This window comes from Ceratosolen solmsi, unplaced genomic scaffold (genome assembly GCF_000503995.2).
Source record: "Ceratosolen solmsi marchali unplaced genomic scaffold, CerSol_1.0 scaffold3, whole genome shotgun sequence".
Lineage (NCBI taxonomy): Eukaryota > Metazoa > Arthropoda > Insecta > Hymenoptera > Agaonidae > Ceratosolen > Ceratosolen solmsi.
Genome location: NW_011948428.1, coordinates 813596 through 840956, shown reverse-complemented (window position 1 = coordinate 840956; position 27361 = coordinate 813596). Strand labels below are relative to the sequence as shown.

Below are 27361 nucleotides of genomic sequence, written 5' to 3'. Positions count from 1 at the left end.
CATGCGTGTAAAGACGATTACAATTGAAATTATCGACAAATATATTTTAAACGGTAGTTTTCTTATTATTTGGAATAATGGAATCATGTTGAGAAAACTGAAATTTTTTTTAAACGCAGCTCGACATTAAATTACAATAGATGACGCAAAGGAATTTTTGATTACGACAGAAGCTTCAACATTGAATACAAAGTGATTTATTTAATTTAATTATAAATTTTTTTTTTCTAATACTGATAAAAGAAAGATTAGATGATGGTTTCTACATATCAATATGGGAAATAATAATTATCAATACCGAGGGAATAAATAATATACGGAAGAGTATAATGTGATATCGAAGCCGGTTTTTAAAAAGAATTTCTATTAAATGGATGATGTTTTATAATTTATGATTTCAATTTAAAGTACTATTTAGTAAACTTAGTGGATCGTATGATTCTTGGTACTCGTGAGGAAAGATTTATTTTTAGGCTCATTATGAGGAATAGGAAATTAAATTTCGATTAGACAATTTATATTATTTATTAATCGTTAGGCTCGTTAGTTGAACTTTTTCATTTCATCGTTTGAAATAACCATTTCATCGGCAACGTAAAAATAGCTTTTATCCTTGCAGTAGCATAATAGTAAACAAAGTCGACTAGTCCATTTGTTTATAAAGTTTTTGCGGTTCAATCTTAATCAATAGTATCGGCCGGCAATAACGTATTTATTGTTAAGGAAGTTAAGTAAGATGCGCGCGGCAAACTCCTCGATTAATAATGAAAAATCCATAAATTGTAAAAGCATTTTCCGGGCAAAATACGGGCAAATATAATCGCGTAAGATCGACAGTCACAATACACAATACACAATAGAATCTTGAAATATCACATTTGCACGCTTCTTGTCCAATTTGAAAGAGGCGGTAAATCATTGTATTAAAGTGGACCGTTCGAGGTGCCGCTGCGATAAGCTCCCTAATGTAAATCACTTGCAAATTCGTAGGCCGAATGATAAAAGAGCCGAGTCACGCGTAGAGAAGGACTCGCAAAAGAAAATAGAAGAGAAAAAAGTCTAGAAGAACGGAACAAAAACGTAGAAGAAAAAAACAAAGGGAAAGGATGGCACGAAGAAGGAAGACTATAGCCGAGATCGCGTTGCCCTTGGAAAGGAAAGTAGCTATGTACCAGGACAGAGTCATTCGCCCCTCGTGCGCGGTAGGCTTCCCCACCTCTGAGATTTTCGTGGCGCCGGCCCGAGGAAGGCGCGTATGTGCCGCCCGGGGGGGACGAGAGGCTCGCGCGAGGTGCCCGTCGAGGCAGGTGGCGAGTCTTTTCGAAAAAGCGCGCGCGAGCGGACGAGCTGCTCGTCGTCGTCGGTTGCACTTACGGCAACTCGATCTTCCTCTGCCTCGACATTTTCGCTTCATCACCAGTGCTAGCCACACACTGGCAGCAGAACAGAGACAGAGAAAAGAGAAACAGTTATATCTATCTACACACACACACACACACACGCACACACGTGCACACGTACATACGCACACGCGCGCGCACACTCATACACACACACACACACACACACACACACACATATATATATATATATATACATATACAGAGAGAGAGAGAGAGAGAGAGAGAGAGAGAGAGACAGAGATAGAGAGTGCGTAGAAAGCGAGCGAGAGAGGGACGGACGGACGGACGGACGAAGAGGAGCTGGAGAAAGTGCTCGCCAGTCGTGCACGGATCTGATAATAAGGTTAGTGAAATTGAAGGGGCTCGAGGCAAACTCGACGACTCTTCACGGCTTTTGGTCCTTCGAGTCCAGGCCCGTGCGTGCACCCATCCTTCTCCTCCTCCTCCTCCTCATTCTCTTAGTTACACGATCCTCCTATTGCCGACCAATTGTAATCCGAACAAAATTATCAATGAGGCCGATGTCGCGTCTTACTTTCCTATCGCGCCCCGTGATAATCCTCGACGCGCGGCCCAAGTGTAAATTTCACCTCGGTTCGCCACTCCAAAGACAAGGACTTGCTGATGTTCCATGAAATATTTAACACAACGCCAACGGCCGTAATCGCGCGTAATATTGAAAGCGATGTCACCTTACGTGATTTATCGCTCCCAAGAGTAAATAGATTAGCATTTCAAAGGAGAGCCCCGTTGGCGTGTGGTGTGTGTTGGGAATCGGATGGGACGGCGATGGTAGGGGGACGGAGGAGGAGTCGAGGAGGGAGAAAAAAGGTAACTAACCAGTGGAGCCAGAAACAATAATAATGTAAAATAAAAATGAGGTATGGCGGTATGACGGCGTTGGCCTACCTTCGAGCGTTTCCCAATCGGACGCAAAACCTCGCACGTTTATTGGTTTAATAGGAGTCAACCGACGATCGATGTTTAAAAAAATATGCTTTTTACGAGGACCGGAGTTACCTCATTGTCGGTACGCAATTCATTGCATAACCTCGTCTCATAATAAATATTCACGTATGGTTCGATGTCGAGCGCGAACAATTTCATTGAAAAGAATGAAGCGGCGATGTGGGAGCACAGCCGAGGCGGCCGAGCCGAGAAGCCGATAATGCAAAACTCGCGCCAATCCCCGCGCGCCGCTCACCCAAAATATTGACATTTCCTCCTGAAACACAAATATTCGAAGGATTCACCCAAGGCGTTGTTACTACGCTCGCTGTCGCTGCTGTTATAATCGCTTTGGTTAACGTCGTCATCCGTACGTCGAGCGATTGTTATTCTCCGTCCCGAGCGACGACGACTACTACGACTACGGCGACGACGACAACGACGACGACGACGACGACGACGACGACGACGACGACGACGACGACGACGACGACGACGACGACGACGACGACGACGACGACGACGACGACGACGACGACGACGACGACGACGACGACGACGACGACGACGACGACGACGACGACGACGACGACGACGACGACGACGACGACGACGACGACGACGACGACGACGACGACGACGACGACGACGACGACGACGACGACGACGACGACGACGACGACGACGACGACGACGACGACGACGACGACGACGACGACGACGACGACGACGACGACGACGACGACGACGACGACGACGACGACGACGACGACGACGACGACGACGACGACGACGACGACGACGACGACGACGACGACGACGACGACGACGACGACGACGACGACGACGACGACGACGACGACGACGACGACGACGACGACGACGACGACGACGACGACGACGACGACGACGACGACGACGACGACGACGACGACGACGACGACGACGACGACGACGACGACGACGACGACGACGACGACGACGACGACGACGACGACGACGACGACGACGACGACGACGACGACGACGACGACGACGACGACGACGACGACGAGAACAACGATGACGACGACGACAACGACAACACAACGACAACACAACGACAACAATGACAACACAACGACCATGACGACGAAACGTGTCAGCAGGTTTATCGGACGCCGCGCGAGCGTTTCGGCACAGATTTTTATTCAATCGGAACCGCTCGGATAGCGCGCGCCCGTATCACTCGTCAAGATAACGAGCTCCTCGTCGTTCTTACATCGCCTCTCCTTCGATTGTTTGTCTCTTCCCAATAAGACATCGTTTATCGAAAATGGAACGATGGCGCAATAATGACATTGGACGGCAGTCGTCGTGAATTTCATTTTCACGTTATTTCTCCTCTTCCTTTTTGCGCTTTTTGATGTTTAGAAGGCAGGCGAGTGATGCGCGCGCACGCCGAATGAAAAGTTCCAAGGCTTCGCTCAAAAAAGGGATCGATTTTGAATCGACTGTTGGAGTTGGGAAGGGATGGGGGAGGCAGGGAGGTGTGGCGAGGCTGTTTTCGTTAGATTTTCCGAATATTTCGACGAGCCCGAACGCGTCACCGGACCGCGGCAGATCGTTAAAATTTTTTTTTTTTAATTAACGATGATCGGCATGCGTTCTTCAATAAGATTGGCTCATTGATACATTGAAGCGATAATAATTGGTTTAATAAATGCTCACACAGATATCACCTACCTTTACATCACTCTTTCACTTTCTTCTTTCTCTTCTCTTGAATCTCTATCTATCTCTCTCTTTCTCTCTCTCTCTCTCTCTCTCTCTTGCTCATTTTTTTTATAAATACTTGCTTCATTCTTTAGAAAATATTTTATTTGTATTTAATGAATTGTAAATGAAAATCGCGCGGTTAAGTGGAAAATGCTTTTAGCTAGCCATAAACTACGGCCGCATAGAGAATTGAATTTTAATTAATTGAGAAATTATTTACTTTCTTGTGATATCTCAATAATGGTTTAAACGATAATTCGCATTCTTTTGGCTTTAATGGTACGGCCGTGTAAATTTCTACTCCTACTATCGTGATAATCCAATAATTGCGAGACATTATTTAACCAACGACAATAAGGTCATTAAGCACCGTAGCTATGTTATCCTCGGATAGATTGTCGTCGAGTAGTTTGCAACTGGTAGTTTTCCGAGAAAAGTGGGTGAAAGCAAATTCGGACTTTTATGCGTAACGGAAAAATTTATTACGAATAAAATCACCCAACCAGTGAGAATCTAATTACAGGCGAGAACGACTCTTCGTAGGTCCGAGACCATAAAATCAAGCACTAAAATCTTATTACGCTACTACGGCTTCGGCACAATCCAAATTCTGTCACTTGGAGTCGTAAAGCCTTTTACAATTGTACAAGACGCCGTTCTCACAGGTTCTTTAATTTTTCTAGTTTGGCAATAAAGTCATAATTCTCGGCGATCGGGAATTTTACAATCACTAGAATCCGAGGGGCCAATAATTATAGAAACGCTAGAGGTCAGCGCGTACGCATCGATCGCTGACCAAACGAATCATCTGAGGCCAAAACCGCGTAAAGTTGCAACGAGTCCATCGCCGCCTTCTCCTCCTCCTTCACCTCCTCCTCCTCCTCCTCCTCCTCCTCCTCCTCCTCCTCCTACTCCTCCACCACCTCTTCCTCCTTACCCTCGCATTTTCTAAACAAATTCGTAGAGCGCCGTGACGAAAGCGCAAAAATGTTCATTGCTAACACGTACGGTGGCTCGAGCCTGAGCCTTGAACAATTTTGAAAGAAAAACCTTGCACCTTAATGACGCGCTTGTGAAGAGCAACGCCGCCGCCGCCGCGGCGGGGGTGGAGGCGGAGGCGAAGCGACGCGTGCCACGGGACGAGCGAACGGAGGATTTTGTCAAATCGGCAAGAAAGAGAATGTGTGAGTGAGAGAGAGAGAGAGAGAGAGAGAGAGATATTAAGAAGCTTTGGGGCTACACGCAGCCACGCACACGCACACGGAGCCGCGCGCTTGCTTATTGCTCAATGCGCGCGAACACCAGCTGCATTATTGATCAGCGTAGTCTCTTTTTCGAGATGTATGCATGAATCGGCAATGATCGCGAAAGTCACCACGATCGTTATATTACTTTGGCTGCATCAGACTCATCCGGGCAAATGTCATTCGTCGTGGGGTGATAAAGTAGTGGGAGTGGAGAGGAGATGATCGGGCCCGCCAATCGTTGCCAGCGGGAAAATAAATAAATTCGCAAACTCGGTTTTATTATCCTGATTATGTGGGACTAGGAGGACGGGGAGTTACGCCCGGGACCCGTAGCTTCGACCATTAACGAATGGGCATACTACGTGTTTCTTGTCGACTCGACATTTTGCAATATTTGCAAACTTGTGTAGTTGAGGTTGGATTACGATGTGGATGAAGCGGTGATCTAATAGCGAGGCTGCGCGTTTATTTACTTTTAATAATTAATGTTTAGCTATTGATTTAGAAAATTATAGTGAAACTCACTGTACCTTGAGCGACATGCATTGGCATCTATGTCGTTGTTTTTTCACTCATCTCCTTCTTCTTCTTCTTCTTCTTCTTCTTCTTATTTGATGATATTATTTAAAAATAAGCTTTGATAATTATTAAATGTAATCATGAAATTTCTCGACGTCGGCTAAATAATTATAGTTTCGCAGTTTACCTGAGTCACACTTTTAAGGAAACAGCCAAGTCGTATGTAAATTATACAGGCTAAGTTCTTGTCTCGTAGCCGCATCTATAATAACGATAACAACAACGACACCGATAATAAGAACAATAGTAATAGTAATAATAATTAATAATTAATAATTAATAATAATAACAATAATAATAACAATAATTCTTTATACGTTTCATTAAAAATATGCATTTTTATGCCGACGTACGTCATGGCTAAAAGCAGACCTTCAACTTGAACGCGTCACACATGTTAAACATTATTTGGTTGGCGTGGCTCGTCGCTTCATCTCTGTCCCTCGTGTAATCACCCACATTACGCACCTTGCAAATTACCCGCGCATCCGGATTTAATTGTGTCAAAGCATAATGATGCACTTAGCAGCCGAGGCTTCGGGCATTATTATTTGCCATTACGAGTGTGAAAGGAAAGAAAAAAAAAAAAAAAAAAAAAAAAAAAAAAAAAAAAAGAATAAAAAGGAAAGAGCAAAAATGAAAAAATAATCGAAAAGGTGCGCTCTGTTCATTTTGCGCAATCGCCTCCGACCGGAGCAAACAGTCGCGCATCTCGAGGATCTTCTTCGGTTTCTTTACACTTTTACACTCACCTCGGAGCTTTGCACGAGGTATTTGCAACTAAGTGAAATAGGCTCGACGATTTGACTTTTTTCCCCTCTGCTTCTTTTTCTTCTTCTTCTTCTTCATCTTTCTCAACTTTATATTGTTTACTTACTCTAAAACAACGGCGATACTTTGTTTCTTCAGCGAAGCGAATTCATGGATTGGCCTTAACTTACGTTGCTCTGCATGCATTTTGCGTATCTGAAAACATTAAACAAAACTCTTTACTTAAAACTTCAGTCATTTATGTATTATTAATGGCTATTTTGAAAAGACAAAATTCTATTCTACGTTTACTTTCATATTATGCTTATAATTATTCTTGCTCGTTATTTTCTTTAGAATATTGAATGGTAGAATATTACTGCCGATGATTAATATACTGATATTTAATCACAATTATAACAAAAAAAAAGTTTGTACAATTGATTGAATGAATTGTATGCAGCAGCAATGTCGTACTATTCTATTATATTCTAACCGTAGATGTAAAGATATGCATTGTAAAATTATTTGATAAGATAATGCATTTGGATGGATCAAAAGGTTTTCTTTACTTTTTTTTCTCTCTCTTTCTCTCTCTCTCTCTCTCTCTCTCTCTCTCTCTCTCTCTTTCTGTCTGTCTCTCTGTTGAAAGAGAAGACACTTTGCTTTCCTCCTTCAAAGACAATATTATAGTTTACTCGTCTCCATTTTTTTTGTGAAATATATATGTGTGTGTGTGTGTGTGTGTGTGTGTGTGTGTGTGTGTGTGTGTGTGTGAACTTTAAGCAAAATCAATGCAAGAAAAATGTGCAAGACGACATCTTATTGTAGCGAAGAGAAAAAACTTTATATAATTCGTAAGCCGTCTCTGCAACGGATGACTCCGTACACAAAGACATCCTACGTTCAATGCGACTCTACGAATCACGCTTAATGTCTATCCTCTCTTTTTAATACGTGCTGCACGTGGAGGATGAACTTAAGAGGAATACTCAATTGAAAAGGGAATCCCCCACTTACAGACAAATGCAGCAATGTTTTCATGCGGAAGCAATCCCATGGCGGCTCACTATTTTTTTTTTCTGTTTGTTGTATACCGAGCCTATCCTCCTGTATTATTCATTCCGTATATTAACTTAACTCCTTACTTGATTAAGTATTTGGATTAAGTGCTTGTTTCTTCTAGTTGAAAAAAGTCCCGAGATCGACCGTATCTCATAATTGTAATGGAATTGTAATTGAAGTCTAATTCCGCGTAATGAATTATCCTAAGGAGAGTCCTGAAATTTCCAATAGCTTATTAAAGTCATTATTGAGCCAATGAGTGTGATAAGACACTGTTTGTTGCAAAATTTATTCAGCCTATTCATATTAAAATCACTTTAATAGTCGGCTAGTAGTATTTCCAAATATCATGTAGGACGAGATAAATCGCAGTGCTAATTCCTTTTAACAAAAAGCCTCGTCGATACGATATTGGTTAGGCTTATTGAGGCATCGTAATCCGGATTGAGTGACTAAACGAACTGGTCGTTAAACTTTGAAAGTGTTGCTTGTCGTGCATCTCCAGCATCCTTTCGCCCATTCGTGTACCGTTACATTATACTGCCGGAACGTTCTCGAAAAACCAGAAAGTCGATGGTCAATGGCCCCTAATATGTGGGTTAGTAAATTGACGCGGATAGCGAGTACCGTTTTTTTTTTCTTTTTCTTTTTTCTCCACTAGAGAGCTTGGCGGTCGTAGTCGTTACAAATGTTTCTATTCCATCATCGTCAACCGGTTTTATTCTCTCGAAATGCACACTATCCGTTGATTTCAGAATTTCTGAACTATGATCAAAACAAATTCTCCATACCATTTGCAACCTAAATTTGCTTATGTTGATTTTATATTTGAAAGGTTAGTCTACTTTTCTATACGAGTGGTACCGAAGACAAGCAAATCTTTATCTTATAAAGACATTAAGTTTCTCGTTATTTAACGGAACTTTCTGAATGTTGTAGCTCCTTTGCGTTTAATCGTTCAATCGCATTCACTAATATTGAATGAATATTATTATGATAAATTTGACGCGTGCAAAATATAACTATTAGTGGTCGCTGTCTTATACAAATATTGAATTAATATTGACGTAGTTGGATCGACAACGTTACAAGACTCTCGCTATAATTACATTGTAATTTTAAGATTAGTCATCGTTTTAAATGGATTTTTATAAAAAAAAAAAAAAAAAAAAAAAAAAAAAAATACAAGAAATAATTACCGTATGTATAATACATATTCATTTGTCTTATACGAAAAAACCAATTGTACATTACAAACAAACGCTAATTTGTTTTATATATTCAACTCGTTGTATTGAGAAAAATTGAGACAAAGTTAAATGGGGAAAATTGCGGTTACTTACATGCTTTAAGGCTAAAACAAATCTATCAAATATTATTGCCAAAAGCATCATATTTATTAAGCACTTGAATAGATAATTGTTTATTAATATATAAGTTAATAGATAAATCATATCGTAGCTTTTTATATTAACAAATTCGTTCATTGGTCAATATGTTTAAAATTTTGTCCCTTTTATTTTTTTGTCTCGAACATTTTTATTTATTCAACTTGTCATTCGACGTCTGTCTATTAATTCCAAATTCCATAAAACTACTACAATACGTATTTAAAATTCATAATTATTGAAGAGTGAACTGAATTTAGATTAATTATACTACTCTTAGTCAATTTCTTTATTGTCATCACAAAATCAATAATTCAACATAGAAAGCTTCTACGCGTTTACAGTTGAGTATCCATTAATAGTAAATAATATGTTTACTATTAAGTTTAACTATATATATATATATATATATATATATATATAGAATTAAAAATTTAATACTTGATTTTTTTTTAAGATAATTAGATTAGATAGAGTTGAAAGATTTACGAATATTTATGTATTTATTTTTCTTTTGTTTTGTTTTTGTTAAAGTCATTTAATTTAAGGTTAAACTTTTAAGTTTAACAATATAGCTTATAATAACTCTAACTATATTTTCAAATTCTAATAAAATCATTTCGACTTTCTTAAGTCCTAACTTATAGAATATATTTTAGTAAAATTTATATTTTCTAAACAGCTAGGATTACTTATATTTTATTACATACCCAATTATAAATGCCGTTAATATGTAAATTCATATAATAACAGTAAAATAAGTTAAGTCTTTTTAATCCTTTTTATCTATCCTTTTTAAATTGATTATTGTATAATATTTAATTAGAGCGCCAAGTCACACGTCACTTATCATTGTGTCGAGTTATCAATAATAGTGTTAATTACATAATTCGATACTAATCGTGATTTTCCTTCATGAAACACTATGATAAATTAAATACAAGATAACATTTTAACTACATAAATGTATTTTATTTAAACCATATCTCATACGCTTAATAAATTCTTATAGATTAGAATTGGAAATAGTCATTGAGTGAAAATCTTCTATACTTTGATTATTGAGCAATAAAATAGCATTTTAATCGTTTTGCATGGCCATTAACATTTAGAAAATTATAAATTTTTTTAAAATGATCTTCAATGTAAAAGTATGCATGTTGCCAGTCATTTTAGCAATTGTAGAAATTTAAAACAAAATTTTAAAACCAACAGTTTAAGAATAAACGGAACATCGATTTTACAACCACATTAATATAATAAATTGTTTTGATATTGTCGAGATATTTTACTGAATAATTGATTTAAAAACAACTTTGTCCTACGAAGTTTGTGAAATTTTTATTTATCCTGTCTTTGAAATATATTTTTTCAATATTTCTTTAAAAAAAAATTTTTTATTAAGAAAAATATTCACTTTGCATGATAGAAAGTGAACGAAAAGTATTCTACGATGGGTAATACAAATCTTTTCAAATTATTCACTCGAAGTTTTTTAGTTTTTAAATAAATACTAAACATCGCATGATGTATTCATCGTTTTTAAAACTTTTTTTTTTCATTTCTAGAATATTATAAACTATATTCGATGGGGTCCAGTAAACTTAATAATTTGCTTCCATTTGAACAAATTTTTTGCATTTTTTAAAGATAATTTTGCCTAATAAAAGTATACAAAACTATTTTATCGAAGTAAAATAATTTATATCTGGTAGTATATCATTATTTATAATGATATTCTGAATTATTATTTTTAATGAAAATTGTATGCAAGTTATAAAAATTAATATGAAAAAATTATATGGCCAGAGCAATTGTTGAAAATTTAAAAACATTTTTCTTTTATGATACTTTCTCATGAAATAAAATGTTTATAGATAATTAATTCTTTATAATATTTGTTTCTAATATTTATAAGTCGAGCTTTCACTGTTTTGTCTCATTAAATAAATTATAATTTCATTCAAATAAAAATAAATTGCCTCTCTTTAGTTATCTCTGGCTATTCTAAATTTTTCGTATATAATGCCAATTGGATATTCTATCGATAATATTTAATATTGTTATAAATCATTTATAGCATCACTATTTTTGAATAGCAATGAATATTAATGAGGTTATAATTCCCTAAATGATGGATTTCTCCATTCATATTTAACAAGTATGTCAGAAACAGATTTCTTCCTCTTACAGTTACCTGTTGCATAATGGATCGCTTATAAAGCAAGAGAGTTGCGCGAGGGCTTTTCTACGTCTGTATACGATCATAATAATTGGTAAAAGTAAATTATTCTATATCTGCTTCCACCCTTCGATCGCAAACAATCGCAGGTGTAACTGCATTTCGTGGAAAACGATTTCACGGATACAGTAAGTAGGTGGCATATATAGCTTTTCTCGTCTTTCTTTCCCTCTTAATCCACCATTTAAAATAAAAAATATTTCCTCTTCAACTTTCTCAAGTACTTTGCAGTAAAGGCAAGTCATGGGAAGGGGAAAATTAAAGTCCCTCGCTACCTCAAAAATGGCAATATATGTATTATAATGGGGTGCAGCATAATATTTACCTTTTTCACGACTTTCGCGTGCTTTGCATAACCACGATATTTGTTCAATAATATTTTATACTATTAAGTACCATTATTACTATTGTTTTGTACAATAGGACAGTACATACGTGCTTGAATCATAAGTTTTCATTATGGATTAAAAAAAAAAAAAAAAAAAAAAAAAAAAAAAAAAATCAGTGGGGAAAACCTGCGTAAAACGTAGACTGACACATGTCTCGACATGGAAGATTATCAAAGGTGATAAAATAATGTTTTTTTTCTCTAGAAAATATGAGTTTTGTGAGACAAAAAAAAGAGTTTTCCAGAAAATGATAATAAGGAAGTGCCTTGTAGTTTTATGATATTTTAAAGATTGTAAGTGCATATCTGATGTTAACCGATAATCTATATATAATAATGTGATAAATCACATCAAATTCGTTATTTATTCTTTTTTTTTTTTTTTTTTTTCTTAATGGAACACCTTATGTCTTATTCAATAACAAGTATTTTTTAGAAGTCTTAAGTGATGAGAATTTTATTGCTTGCTGATGTAAATTAACATAACATTTGATCATAAAAAATATAAAATATTGCTAATATGATTAAATTTGAAATATGTATATTTATTCAGATTTAATTAAGAGTATTTTTTAGTAAAGATCCAGATTTTAAATATAAATTTGAATATATGTGTTTGAAGATTTAATAAATAATAATTAATTCGGTACTTTTCCGTTGCAAATTGTTAATTTCGCTAATCTAACAATCGGCACATAATTGTTATTGTTTTTTTTTTTTCACTAAATTTGGGATAAATGTTGTATAATGTGAATATTATAATTTTAATGATCTCTAATACAAATTATAATATAAAATAAATGTTTTGTACTTCAGAAGTATATTATACACATTATACAGGATACTCTTATGCAGAAAGAAAAATTCTATAATTCCATTTTTTTATTTTCCAATTATAAAGTTTATTCATTCTTGGCAAATTATTTTCATTTATCAAATATTTACTATATGAAAATTAAATTTAAATTATAAATACTCTTATATTCTCCAATTAAATAAATTCTCAATGCAGTTATTTTTTAAGTGGGAAAATTTTCATAAAAAATAGTTCTTTTTAAATATTATAATTCCATTAAATAAATTATTTATTAAAGTCAAGTTTCAAGCTCCATAATTATTAGCTATCTACGTATGACTATTGGAGTAAAAGTAAAATTTAAAATTATTTGAACATTCTTTGTGTTGTTTCAAAATTACATTCGGTGTTCTGTTGTCAGACTTATTAGGATTTAAAAACAATTTATATTAACATATAATGTTCTATTTGCACTCGATCATAAATTATCATGTATAAAAACGAAATATTATTAGACAAAATTAATTATATTTATTAGATGACTCATAATAATATCTGATTGAGCGTAGTTGTTATTTAATTTGTAAATTATAAAATAAATTATCATAATTCCAACTATAATGATGGTGACACATTCTATATAAAGAATAATGTACAATAAAAAGAATTAGCAAATAATAACAATAACAATCATGAGTTTAAATTATTCTTTTAATGTTAATCAAAAAACATTTATTGAAATTATAAAAACGTCTATTTATTTTTGTCGTGAAATATTTATTTAATTGTTTTTTAAAATAAAATTTTGCATTAATATTATTATTAATATAACTACATTAATATAGTCTTATTAAATAAAATATTATTCTTGACAATGAAATTAATTAATTAAAATAATATATAAGCAATGAGAAGCTTGACTTACACAAGTAAGAGAAATTATTATCGTTTTACTTAATAACTTTAAGTATAGTCAAAATAGTACCGACTCATTGCTATTCTAAATATTTCTCGTAAAATGTATTTTATTTGTGCTAAAACGTGTTTCTATGGGCTTAAAAATCAATCCTAATACTTTAAAATGATAGCCAGTAATTCATTTCCCTACCTTGTAAGATAAGATCATTTTTTAAATTAATTTTTGTTTCTGCAAGTATATTTCTTCCTTTAAATATAAATATTTCATTACCGCGTATGTGCCATTAAATACAATTTTTTCATAAGAATGCTTAATTCGAAATTTCATTATTTATAATTATTTATTCCGATCACTTTTTATTACGTATTAATAAACACATGAATATTATAAATTATTTAGATTACACTATAATCATATAGACTTTAATTTGAATTACGAATATATAATGTAAAATCATTATTAATTTAATTTCTTTGTTTGTAATATGTTTAATGAATAACACAAGCGGTAAATATATACGAGTAGAGATTTATAAATCTGATAAGAAATTATTTAAATTTGTATTTATTACGTGTCTGCACAAGGTCTTTTACATTTTTTACTAAATAATTTCTAAAAGTTACCGATAAGTTTAATAGTTCGTACAAATGAAGCCAAAATTATCTTTATAAATACCTATAATAACTTTTCTCACATTTGCTGAATTGAAATTTATCACTATCTTTTGCTTAATGAATCTTGTGGATCCTGAATAATTTGAAATTTAAATGAATTTTTTTTCGGCTTACTGTTGTTTTTGCACAGAACGGCACGTGTTTTTGAACTTTTTTTTCATCTTTTTTTTATTTCGTGGAATAATATTTTCTATCTCCAAGCACCGTTATTCTCTTTTGAGAATTCCCTCATTATGAAGTAGGAAATGACGCATGTATACTTCATCGATCGTATGGTTTAATTATTAAATAACCATCGCATGAATATTCTTTCAATATATTCTTGTTTTTTTATTTCTTTTTTTCTATGTGAATTACTTACCGAGTAATGTTCTATTTTCCAACGGATATTTGTAATTAATAGTTGTCGAAATTAATTCTTCGAAATATACTTTTCGACATGTTATTTTTAAATATAAATTTTTTAATTTAAACAATATTATGTATTTATAAAAAAAAAACATCATTAACAATCATAACTATTCAATAAGAATGGGCATACGTTTTAATTGAAACTCATAATTAATTATTTTGATGAAAACGCGAGAATAATTATTAAGAGAATCAATTATATAACGCACTCAAAATATTTATCAGTCAGTCTTTATATAGTTAGTTTAATAAAATACATTTAGTTAGTTTAATAAAATATGCTTACAATAATATTTGATAAGTACAATGAAGTTTATTTCTCTACTATTTCGATAAAGATGTTTAAATATATGAATACAATTAATGTAATAGTAATGGTGCGTGTAAGAGTAATTTTACAAAATTCTCATTGTCTTATAAGGGGCATATTATGTTAACATTTCATAATAAATAAATAACCTACCCGCTTAAATGGCTCGATGAATTATCGATTAATTTTTTCGAAGAATAAACTGGTGAAGTTCAGGATCAACTTTCACTTGACGCGATGCCTCACGTCTGGTATGTGTGACGTGCTCATTACTGAGTAATGTAAAAAAAAAAAAAAAAGAACTCCAAAATCGAAATTAAATTAAATAAGCTCAATCTATTTAATGATGGAATTTTATAGGATAATTATTCTGCGATAAAGCACAGTTATATATATATATATATATATATATATATATTTATATATGTTTATAAATAGTATGCTTATGCCAATTGACTTTATATGGAATCGATTAAATCTTAGTTACTAATAAACTTATTTGTCATTGTTATTATTATTATTATTATTTAAGAATAATTTCATTATTTCAAATGATTTTATTGGAAAATAATCATGGTTATAATGTTTAAAGTACAAAGTTTCATCTTGCATAAAAAATTATATACATAAAAAATTGCTGTGCTGTCATAATTATTATCTATTGAAATAAGCATGTGCACGTATAGAGTACGAATAGTCTTGATAAATATTTTTAGTACGCAGCAATGATTTATTTATCGAATATTATTCGTGTTTCTCGTTCTGGTAAACAATCTAGTTTAAGGTATTTTCTGTGAAATCATACATATCTTTGATTAAAGTATATTTCATTTGCTTATATCAATTATGTATACGGAAGTTAGTAAGTTTGATGATTAGGTGAATTTTATTTAAAGAGTTTTAAGAATTATCCAATCTGTTGTATCTTTAAAGTCATTTAAAGAAATACATTAACAACTTTTATTTATATTATTTATTTATATACATAATATATTCACAAGTTTTTTCTTATTTGTATTTTTTTTTTTTTTTTTTTTTTTTTTTTTTTTTTTTTTTTTAAATAAAATGATTATATTTCAAAAATTTTGTTTTAATGTTCCTAAGTTACAAGGCATTTAGAAAAGAAGAGACGCATTTGTTTATAGGCATTTGATTTATTCTTGCTAAGATTAATTTATAAGAAACATAATTAATTTCCTTCCAACTAAATATGACTCATTTTACATACAAATAATATTCACATTAAAATCATTCATAAAAAAAATTGAAAAATATTTTACTTATCGTTAGATATACTCATATAATATTGCTCGAATAGTATGAAATTTCGTTAAATAAGTTAATAGCTTTGGGAAAACGGTACGAGTATGAGTATGAAGGTTTTTGAACGCAAAATGCCTAATGAAAATAAGGTCGATCTTATCTAGTCAAAACAAAGTAGATCTGGATACATTAAATGAGAAAATTGTTGGATATAATGGCATAATAGCAGGGTGCAGTCTCCTTTTGATAATAGACATTATCTCGTTGGGTCGTGAACTAGCATTTACGTATGTAGACGTTAGTTACATACGAAGCGATTACATTTCGTCGCGGTATCAGCGAAGAGAACGCGCACGTTGAGGTTTTCCTATTTCTTCAAGCATTTCACAGGCTTTCCATTTCTCTTTACGATCGAATTGGTTATGTAAATATACAGATCGATGTTTTTTAAACGCTCTACGTAATTAATTAATTTAAAGTCAGACGGTCGTTGAAACCTGACCGACACTTACTCGACTCGCGAACGACAAAGGGAAATTTCAATGTCGGTAATAAGGATACGCATTGAATGTATTTTTACATTTTAATTTTCTTAATGGTAGTCTAGGCCTCTTCGTATTGTCTGAGAGTTGTTTTTTTTATTATTTTTTTATTTTTTTTTTTTTAAACTGAATATAATTTACAAAGATTTTGTGACTTCGAATTATTGCTTCAGCTCCGTTTTATACTTTTATTTACGACTTTGGAATTTACCTTAGAATTTCCCTTGGATTTAGTAATTGTACAGCGGATCGTTACAATTACCATAAACTTTCTTTGTTTTGAAAATGAAAGAAGATTTGCATTTAAAAATATATCTTTGCTTCGTACATTCTATTTAAAAAAAAAAGAAAAGAAAAGAAAGTATGAACAAATACGTAAAATGCGCCAGTATTTTTAAATATTTTTCAGCTAATGCATAAGTTCATAAGTAAATATTAGTTTAAACGTAAATGCATGTTTTAAATGTAAATAAATCATTAACCAAATTTTATAAAAACAAACTATAATCAAGAATTATAATTGAAGTATAGGAAGGAGGCAATTTAAATGTCATACCAAACCTAATCAATTTTAATTTATATACGTCTATATATGCACCATTAATGGAATATTAATTAAATATTGTTTTATACGGGGTTGTTGAAATTTTGAAATAAAAGAATATCTTAATGTCTCTTTACATTTATTATAATATATTATTGAAGAATTAATAGCTCCACTTCTTAACGTTACATAGTAAAGAAATAATTTTATAATAAAATTATTTTAATTTATGACACAAATATTTTTTAACAAAATTTTCTAATAATACAGTTTTTATTTTAATAAAAAATAGCTTTGTACACTAACGGATGAAACCTGTTTTTATAGCAATTTGTCTTATTTGAAAAATTATTATATTTTTCATTCAAAACACACAAAAAAACAATTTATAATTCAACAAATATATATAGAATTTAATAACATAATTACCAGCTACTTACTGAAATATTTAATAACTCAATTTAAATGATAAATATTGAAAACGATTAAATATAAGTTTCTACTTCTTATTTTTTTCAATTTATTTACATAAGAATTGTCATACACACTTTTGAATCTGATTATCGTGATTTCCATAAATTGTTACATATTAAAGAATGTTAATTATTAATGATTTACATGAAATTTATGACGGCGAGATAACTATAATGATGAATGACATACTACAATTTCTATTTTAAAAAACGCATAAAAATGCAATTTGAAAGTAGAATATGATTTTCCCGTCGGTCATATGTAATACAAGCAATTATTGAATAAATTGTAGTAAAATTTAGAAAATTGTTAAAGACGTCCGTATTGAAAAGATTTTAATATTCATTCATTTGATGATTTTAAGCATTATTAAGAAAGTTAATACTAATGGCTCATACTTAACGTATTTATTGCTTTTCGAAGTTATAGAATAAATTACACATTCAACATTTTCTTGGATTTTCATCTATATAAATATATATATATATATATATATATCATATTATTTAACATTATGTAATTATTATTACATAAATTGACTAAAAACTTGGATTAATATTTTACAGTAAATAAGGAGTGAAATTAGATAAAGGGAAGATCATTATTTTAATGGCATTTACACTACCGAATTTATTTATAAGTAACGAAAGAGTTCGATTGCACAGTGATAATTGAAATGTTGAAGGATGCAATTTTCATGAATTAGAAGATGGTGTTTAATTTTATTTCGGTGTCGACTAATCCCCCTTACCCCGTTCCATTTTTCAGAAGCAATCGCAGTGAGGATGGTCGAGGTACTGATGGAGTCGGGCGGCCAGGATGTCGTGGTCGCGGAAAGCGGCGGTTCACGCGCCCACACGCCCACGGAATGTCCGCCGAAACTGCCGCAGCAGAACGAGAAGGAGGGCCAGGTCGAGCTCACCCGGCTCCAGGAATTCTACGCTGACCAAAGTATCTTTATAACCGGGGGCACCGGATTCATGGGCAAACTTCTCGTGGAGAAGCTACTGCGTCGTTGCCCCGGCATCGCCTTCATTTACCTGCTGGTGCGGCCCAAGAAGGGCAAGGATGTGCACCAGCGCACCGAGGAGCTCTTTGACGACCCCGTAAGTTTACCCCGACAATCTTAACGAAGTAACCTCCCGTTCGCCTCACCCTTTCGTTCACACGCCTTAGATCACGTCGAAGATCCCTCTATCGTTATGGGCTTAATGTCGAGCCCTCAAACATTTTTGAGAGTTCAGTGAGAAACTTCGCATCACTGTGCGACGATTATATGTGGAATTTCAAGGCTACTTGAGAATTCTAAATAATACATCGATTGTTGTTGAAATTGATAGAACCTCGATTTAATTACGGAATTTCCGAGCTCTCTGCGGCGTTAATATGCACATGAGCGGCAAATTATAAAGTGGAAGAATATTATTATTAATATCTCTTGTACATTACATTTTTATTAAGGTGAAAGAATTGAAGATGAAACGAATACATAAAATAATGAAAACAATTCGGCAATTTATGTAAAGAGAGAATTTTAAATATCTTACACGACGTTGCAGTCGGATTATGCAAAATAAATGCTTATTTACGAGCTCGTATTAACGTCATATGGAATTATTTTTCCATACAAGTTTGAAATTGAAAATTTGTAAAGATGTTGGCGATGGTTTGTTGATCAATAATTTTATGACGTCGTATGCGTACGTGCACGGGAACTCGTAAAGTTACGCTCCGTTTTTTTTTCCTTAAACTTTTTATTTAAAATTCTCCGTAATATGATAAATCTATCGATTCACAAGTCACATCGACGTATTATTAATTAATCAATACGACGTAAAGGCAAACTAGGCTATTAAGATTTCATAAAATTCAAGTACCAATAATAACGATGGGGCTGTGCGTGGTTATTACAACTTACGGTCATTTATTTTACCATTATTCAGTCGACGCTGATAATAAAATATTATTAACGCTCGAAATATCGCTGGAATATAATTAGCGAGCCGGCTGATGGCTTATTAGCACTTGCTGTACAACGTGTATAACCTATCGATTTGTGCCTGCAGCTCTTTGCCAAACTGAGGGAAGAACTGCCGAAATTCCGCCATCAGATAGTGGCGATTTCCGGCGATTGCAGCCTCCCGGGCTTGGGGATCTCCCCATCGGATAGGGAAATTCTAATCCGCGAGGTCTCGATTGTCTTCCATGTGGCTGCGACGGTGCGATTCGACGAGAAGCTCAAGCTCGCCGTTGCCATTAATGTCCAGAGTCCCAGGGATGTTCTCACTTTGTGCAAAGAAATGCCGCAGCTCAAAGTACGTCCCAATATACTTAAAAGCGTCATGTCGAGTTATATGATGTTTTATAAATAAACGGATGGGGATTCGGTTAGTTGGGAGGGACAAATTCAATGTGTCGTTATTGCTTGGCTTTTCGTTTTACGATTAAAAAATTGGCATTCGCAAACAATTAATTATGCTTGATTTGTCGAGCTTGATCGATTTATCGTTATATCTCGCCTAAAGCCAATTGTCCATAATTCGATAAAGCAAAAGTCGACAAAGAGTGTTTTTGAAATTTCAAATAAAAACATTTGTTAGAAAACATACGTACAAATTTAGAAGTAATTTCATTGCAATAAAAACATATTTTAAAATATAATTTTCATGTAAAAGGAAAAAATTTGACAAAACGTGTTTACAATTTTTTCTGTCATTTTTTTTCTTCTTCTTCTTTTATCCATTTTGTATCTGCTGTTTTGCTTTGTTTTTTGTGTTATTGTGCTTTTGTATTTTTTTTGTGTTTTTTTTTTTTGTTTTCTTGCTGTCTGCCTTAACCCGGTATTACATTAATGTTTATTATTAATATTTTTAGTCTTGTATTCATGTCTCAACTGCTTATGCTAATTGTATTCAAAATACAATTGAAGAAAAATTTTATGATTCACCGATTGACGGACACAAACTTATCTCTCTGGTCGAGAATATGGACGAAAAGCTCGTCGATGACATAACCAGACCGTAAGCACTCTTATTTCCAACCACTTAACTTTTTCAATATTACATTCATACCATGAAACACATGTAGTATATTGAATTATACACGTACATTGCAATTGACTGGAGTATATAAAAATCGATCGAATTTTATATTCATTAATAATTTCCAACAAACACTAGCATTTGGCTCCTTTGCCAATTACTTTCAAATAAATCAAGCCGCTTATAACGTTTTAATTCAAGATAAAATTATCCTCAATTGTTATTCATAAAATTATAAAATTGATTTTTTAGGCTCCTCGGCAGGTGGCCGAACACTTATACCTTCACAAAAGCCGTAGCTGAAGATATTGTCCGTAAAGAAGGGGCGGACATACCAGTCGGTGTATTTAGACCTGCCATTGGTTTGTATATTGAATTAAAATTTTATATATTTGTCGATATCTTGGTATCGATGATAGGCGATGATAAGCAATCGTACAATTTGCCAATATCCTATAATTGCTGACGATTATCCTTTTTGTCCTCTTACGACGAATGAACGCACAAGTACTTGACAAGTATAATCCTAATGAGAAATGGTTTATTTATTAGTAACGTTTAGAGGGACTTGAGCAATTTTACTTCTTACCCTAATGCATGCAATCCTTATCCGTTTTGGTGAGAAAATTAAAGGATAATATAAATTGTGATTGATCGAATGATCGCTACTTATTTCCTAAACGAAACATAATGAGGATATAAACGTAAAATAATGAAACTGACTATACGATTGTAACAACGAGAGAATAAACGTTGTATTAACAACAACAACAACAACAACAACAACAACACAACAACAACAACAACAACAACAACAACAACAACAACAACAACAAAATAATAATAATATTAATAATGATGATAATGATGAAATAAATATCGATCGGTTTATTATTGGTAGCTCGAGTCTAGATAAATAGATTTTGAGATATTTCTTAATTGAAATAATAAACGAGTAAAAAGTGGCGTACGATCGTCGCCCATCGTAATTGGCTGTCAGGCTCTTAAAATTCGCATTGGCGGCAAATTTTCCGACTATCCCACTATCCCACTATCCTCTTGGGCTTTTTGTTCCTTGAAACGAAAAATGTAGCCGATCCCGTAAATAGGCAGCAATGCCACGATCTCCACTAACCGAAACAATCGAATCCCAGTGATCTCGACGTACCAGGAGCCAATCAGAGGCTGGATCGACAATATGTACGGGCCGACGGGTGTTGCGGCGGGTGCGGGAACTGGACTTTTGCGCTCCATACACTGCGACGGCTCGATAAAGGCGAACGTCGTCCCCGGCGACATGACCGTCAACGCCCTTATCGCCAGCGCATGGGACGTCGCCTCGATGAAAAAGTGAGTACGAGCGATCTCGAGTGTTCCACAAGTGGCTGGGTTGCTCTACGTCTGCGCCGCTCCTAAGCGCCGTCGACGAAGGCAATTAATTTCCATTGCCCATTTCAGATACGCGTCACTTTACGGCAAGATGATCATTATTAAGGGAGCATCTTTGTCGAGCTTCGTTATTTATTTCTTTGTTATGTATAGAGCTGCGTGAGCGCGTGTGTACGAACGTGAATTGATAAATAACATTGGGCTCGCTAACTTTAATTCCTTGCTAATCTAAATTTCTTCCCATTAATAATACCAGAACAATGTAATGCCGTGACTGTAATTTTTCATAGGAACAACAAGAACAACAATGACATACCGATTTACAATTACGTCTCCAAGGACAATCCGATAACATGGGACGATCTGAAGGAAATGTCGGCAAAGTATGGACTAGACTTACCTACGACGCGAGCTGTTTGGTATTACAGCTTCAGGAATACCAAAAACAAGTTCCTCCATTTATTTTTCATTTATTTTTTGCATTTGCTGCCGGCTCTGCTTGTCGACACTGCCACCATTTGCATTGGCAAGCAGCCAAGGTAGGCATTGTTTTAATTGCCGAAGCGAGGCTCTCGATTAGCAACGAAACGTCGCTCGATTCTGAATATTTACTCTGACCTTTCGTAGGATGCTCAAAGTTTACAAGAAAATCCACAGATTCATGGAAGTCCTTAACTATTTCACTACGAAGGAATGGGCGTTCACGAACGAACACGTTCATGCTCTCGTTGACAAGCTGGACAATAAGGATCGCAATATCTTCTATATGGATATGAGAGATGTTGTTTGGGACACGTACTTTCAGAATTACATGAGGGGCATCAGGCTTTATCTTATCAAAGATCCTATTGAGACTCTGCCCCAGGCGCGAATTAAGTGGAAAAGGTACGTTGCCGGTTCATTTCATCGAGCGATTAATGATAATTTTAGTGCTCAACGAGCATCGACTGTGTTCAACAATATATATATATATATATATATATATAGATGTATATTTCAGAAAAGCATCGTCAGAGGTGACATTTACCTTATATGTTAAAATGAAATATTACATCGTATGGTCGCATTTTTCTTCAAACGCCTTTCGATAAATATTGATCTTTATATTAATCATCAAAATCCTTATAGAACGTCTAAAATTATTATTTTTCTCTCTGTCTCTCGCATAATGAACGTACTCTAATGATATTTTCACATGATCTGCGCTAATTCACTTTTTACTTTAAAATTCCTAAGACGTTTGAAATTTTGATAATCCACAATTTACTTCATTGAATATATATATATATATATATATATATATATATATTTAATATCAATTAAAGACATTTATTATATTCAATGCATAAAGTGTCATGTTTTTTTTTTAAATTATATGGTAAAGTAAAAATCTCGATTATTAATTCAACAAAGGAATTATTACGGAAACTTAATAAGGAAAAATCAGAGAAACATATACATGATTGTTAAGCATAATTTAATGACAAATATTTAATTACATACACTTTGCACTCCGTTTTAAATTATAATAAACAATATTATTAAAATTTTATTACGATATTTTAAATGAGAAATAAACCTCTATCAATTGTTAATTTACAAAATATTTATAATAAATTTATAGTGAATCTATCGATGCTAATATAGTTGAAATGTCAAGTAAAATTTAGATATTAGGTTTAAAAAATAAATTATTATTATTATTATTATTATTATTATTATTATTATTATTATTATTATTATTATTATCATTATTATTATATAAAAAATATGTTTTAAGCAAATGAACGATTGTAAATCTATTAATTTTTCTCAAAAATGTTCTATGCACATTAAGAAAAAATACATTTTATACAATAATTTATTATTCTGTTTTCAAGTGACGTTATTCTGTGATTTCTCATAATTAAAATGAACGAATAAAATTTTTGATGAAATTAATTTATTTGAAGATTGAATTAATGCTGAAATAGAACAAGTTAAAGGAAAGCAATCAGTTTTGGAAATATTTATCAATAATATTACGTATAAAAATTCCGTTAAATAGAATAAAATAAATCGAGATTTTCTATTATCTCAAATGATACGATATAGATAAAAATTTCTGCATTAATAATATTAAGTCGTATCGTGTACTCTTCATCATTTTCCCTACGATATTTTTATAAATTACTTTTATTATTGTATTTTTAAATAATCTTATTTTAATATACTTGATTATTTTTTGCTCTGGAGTGTAGAAATAAAAGTCAAAGATACAAAAATGACATAAGTTAAATAATTAATTTATGCAAGCTAGTTAAAGTTGCATTTATTAATTTAACTTTTATTACGATGAGAAATAATAACGATAATTAAAAGAATTTTTTTTGTTAACTATATTTGTTACTATTTCAATGAGCTAATGATGGGGAAGTGGAAAATCATTGGTGAAGTGAATGAAATAGCTTATAAAAAATTAAATAAATATGGATATTTTATAAAATATTTCAATCTCTTAACAAATTCTCCAAAATAATGCAGTGAAGAAATTCAAAATAATGGTGAATTTATTGGTAGCCTATTCATAATATTATAAATAATATAAAATTATGCTTCAAATTTTAAATCAAACTAATTCAACACTTTCTACTACAGAAGAAGTTAAGAAACCACGAAACTATGAATATCGAATTGAATACATCTTATTTATATTTGTACATAGTATAATTAGAATTTAAAAATATTTTTTTACGACAAATAGCAGACAGTTAAGTGATATTGAGAGTTTATTAATAAAGTCTTAAGCCCAGTAATAAATTGTCTATTGAATTCGGTTAAATTAACACAGAATATACAACGAATGAATATAAATATGTGATAAGAATGTTATTAATCGTATATTTATATATAAGGTAGTATTCTCATAAATAAAAGTGAAATTTTATATTTATTCAGGCAAATGAAAAATAGATTTTATTGCATAAAGCGATTTGAATTTCCATTTTAATGTTTACACGTAAGAAAAATATCAAACTGAAATTTCAATTTTACTTAATAATTTATGTTTGTGATTCCACATTAAATCTGAATAATGAATCCGTTATTTTAATAGTCGATTACTGTTAAAATAAATAATGAAATAAATCTTATTTCATATGTTTTCCGATCATGAATTTTTAAAGGCCAATTTCCTAATGTGAAAGTTCAGCTAGAGCTTCTAATAATTGATTATACCAGGACAAATTTATTTCCAACCCTTTTTGAGCAACTTGTCTTCATTATATAAGTAAAAGTCATGAAGCGGTATATCTGGCTTTATTCTGTTACCCAAATTTCATTCTCCCAAACAATGAATTAACTATAAATTACAAAGACCTTATATTTTTCCAACATTAACATTATCCATTTATTAAAAATAAAATCTTATCTTTCATCACAGAATGTACTGGATTCATCAAGCGGTCAAAGTCTTTTTAGCCTGCGCTTTCCTAAGGCTCAGTTGGTTCGTCCTAAGTACGCTGTTCTCCGCAGTTTCGTAAATGTCGCAAACCTCCTGCCAGCGCGACGCCGAGCATCTTCACTACATCAGGCGAAGTGCTAATAAATGGCGACGGCGGACTCTCAAGCGTCGATTTCGTACGAAATGAACATCATCGGGCATAAGTTAAGGGCCACATTTATCGTTAAGCTGAGCTGCAACCATCGACACTCGACCGATCTCAGCTGGACGTCGCCGAAATGTGCATTACATGTTTGGGAGGAATACGTTAATATTGCCAATCGGTCTAACTACTAAAATAAAAGCGAGGATAGAAGGAAATGTTTGCAATTTGTGCTTTTAACAGCCAATACGGAATGGTTGTCGGTTTATCGAAGTTGGCCTGCGGCTTGAATACGAAAAAAAAAAACTGTACATTACTTGCTATATCTTCGATTAATTAAATTCACCAAATTAGGGATACGTTGCGAACGGATTATTATGCGACGTAGAATTTAGCGTTTTTGTATGTGGATTATTTATATTAAAACAAGTTTTTTTAAAAAAAAAAAAAAAAAAAAAAAACTACAAGAAGAAAAATGTACATTCATATTCCATCCTAATTCCTATTAATCCATAATGCATATCATCAATTTACACTTTTTATTTATATATTAACAATAGTATAAATACTTTAACATTTTAATGATTCTAAATACATAGTGAAGTTTAATAGGGAAGATAAAAAAGAAACAAAATGGAATTTTATATAAATAATCATCGTATTGCCATATTTCATAAGCCGTTAACTATTTTATTCAATTTTAAACAATCAATAGTTTGAAAATCCTAGAGTTATATTATTCTCTAATATAATCCAAATATTAATTAGAATAATAATTATATAGTTAATATGCATTATACAATAGGTTGTCTTATAATATATAAATATTTAATAATTCTAAAGCAATTTTTTGTAAATACCTACAAAAATAAGTATTTGACGTCTCATTATGTATGCTTTTAGGTGCAAATTTAAAACTTAAAGTACTTAAATTGTAAAAAATAAGTATTCTTATTTATGTATCTAATTTATTTCATCTTTTGTATTATGTCAATTAAATGTTAATTTTTATAATATAGCCATGCACTATTTTACTTGTATTAGAAAATGTTTTTGTAATGATGCAAAATCTAATGAAATTACACTTAAATTCGAAACAAAGTTTTTTTTTTTTTTTTAATAAGAAAGATATCTCACTATTGATTTACATCCACATGGACATTTATATATCTCGCATTCGATTATTAATCTTTTAATATTTCTATAGTTTTTAACACTTGAAAGGATTCTTTGTATAAATGGGGTACTCTATCTTTATTATTATTATTTTTTTTTTTACAACTAACAATGTTTCAATAACTAAATGTCATTATTTAATTAATTTTACTCATTGCGCAATGACTATATTCAATATTATTACCAATAATACTTAATGCATTAATGTAGAACTTTTCAACGATAATAGTTACGTAGTTAATTTAGTTATATTTAAAATTATCTGTCTACGAATATAAAACTTTTTCTTTATTGTTCGAGTATGCTTGAGCAAGAAAGAGATTTTACAGAAAAATAAGCAATAACCACAAGCTTGATTATCAAAATAATGGATAATATAATTTTGTAACGAGATATTCTCCCATTCCATGCGAAATATATATTATGTTGGACTAATATAACCAAAAAACAAAAAAAAAACAAAAAAAAAA

The 27361-nt window shown here is 32.5% G+C and overlaps 1 protein-coding gene across 1 annotated transcript; it reads left to right on the top strand.

The window, feature by feature from the left end:
* The first annotated feature begins 1639 nt into the window (after positions 1-1639).
* Positions 1640-26139, top strand: LOC105363586 (putative fatty acyl-CoA reductase CG5065). The gene is made up of 9 exons (XM_011501322.1): positions 1640-1746; positions 18470-18807; positions 19768-20016; positions 20576-20721; positions 20995-21104; positions 21897-22092; positions 22422-22670; positions 22759-23016; positions 25553-26139. Exons 2-9 carry the CDS (start codon positions 18487-18489, stop codon positions 25650-25652), a joined length of 1629 nt encoding a protein of 542 aa, XP_011499624.1. The 5' UTR covers positions 1640-1746; positions 18470-18486; the 3' UTR covers positions 25653-26139.
* The last annotated feature ends 1222 nt before the right edge of the window (positions 26140-27361 follow it).

Coding starts and splice junctions, on each gene's coding strand:
- LOC105363586 (XM_011501322.1), top strand. CDS start 18,487: ATGGTCGAGGTACTGATGGAGTCGGGCGGCCAGGATGTCGTGGTCGCG. Junction 20,722..20,994: donor GTCGATGACATAACCAGACC/GTAAGCACTCTT, acceptor TTGATTTTTTAG/GCTCCTCGGCAGGTGGCCGA. Junction 22,093..22,421: donor GACGTCGCCTCGATGAAAAA/GTGAGTACGAGC, acceptor AATTTTTCATAG/GAACAACAAGAACAACAATG.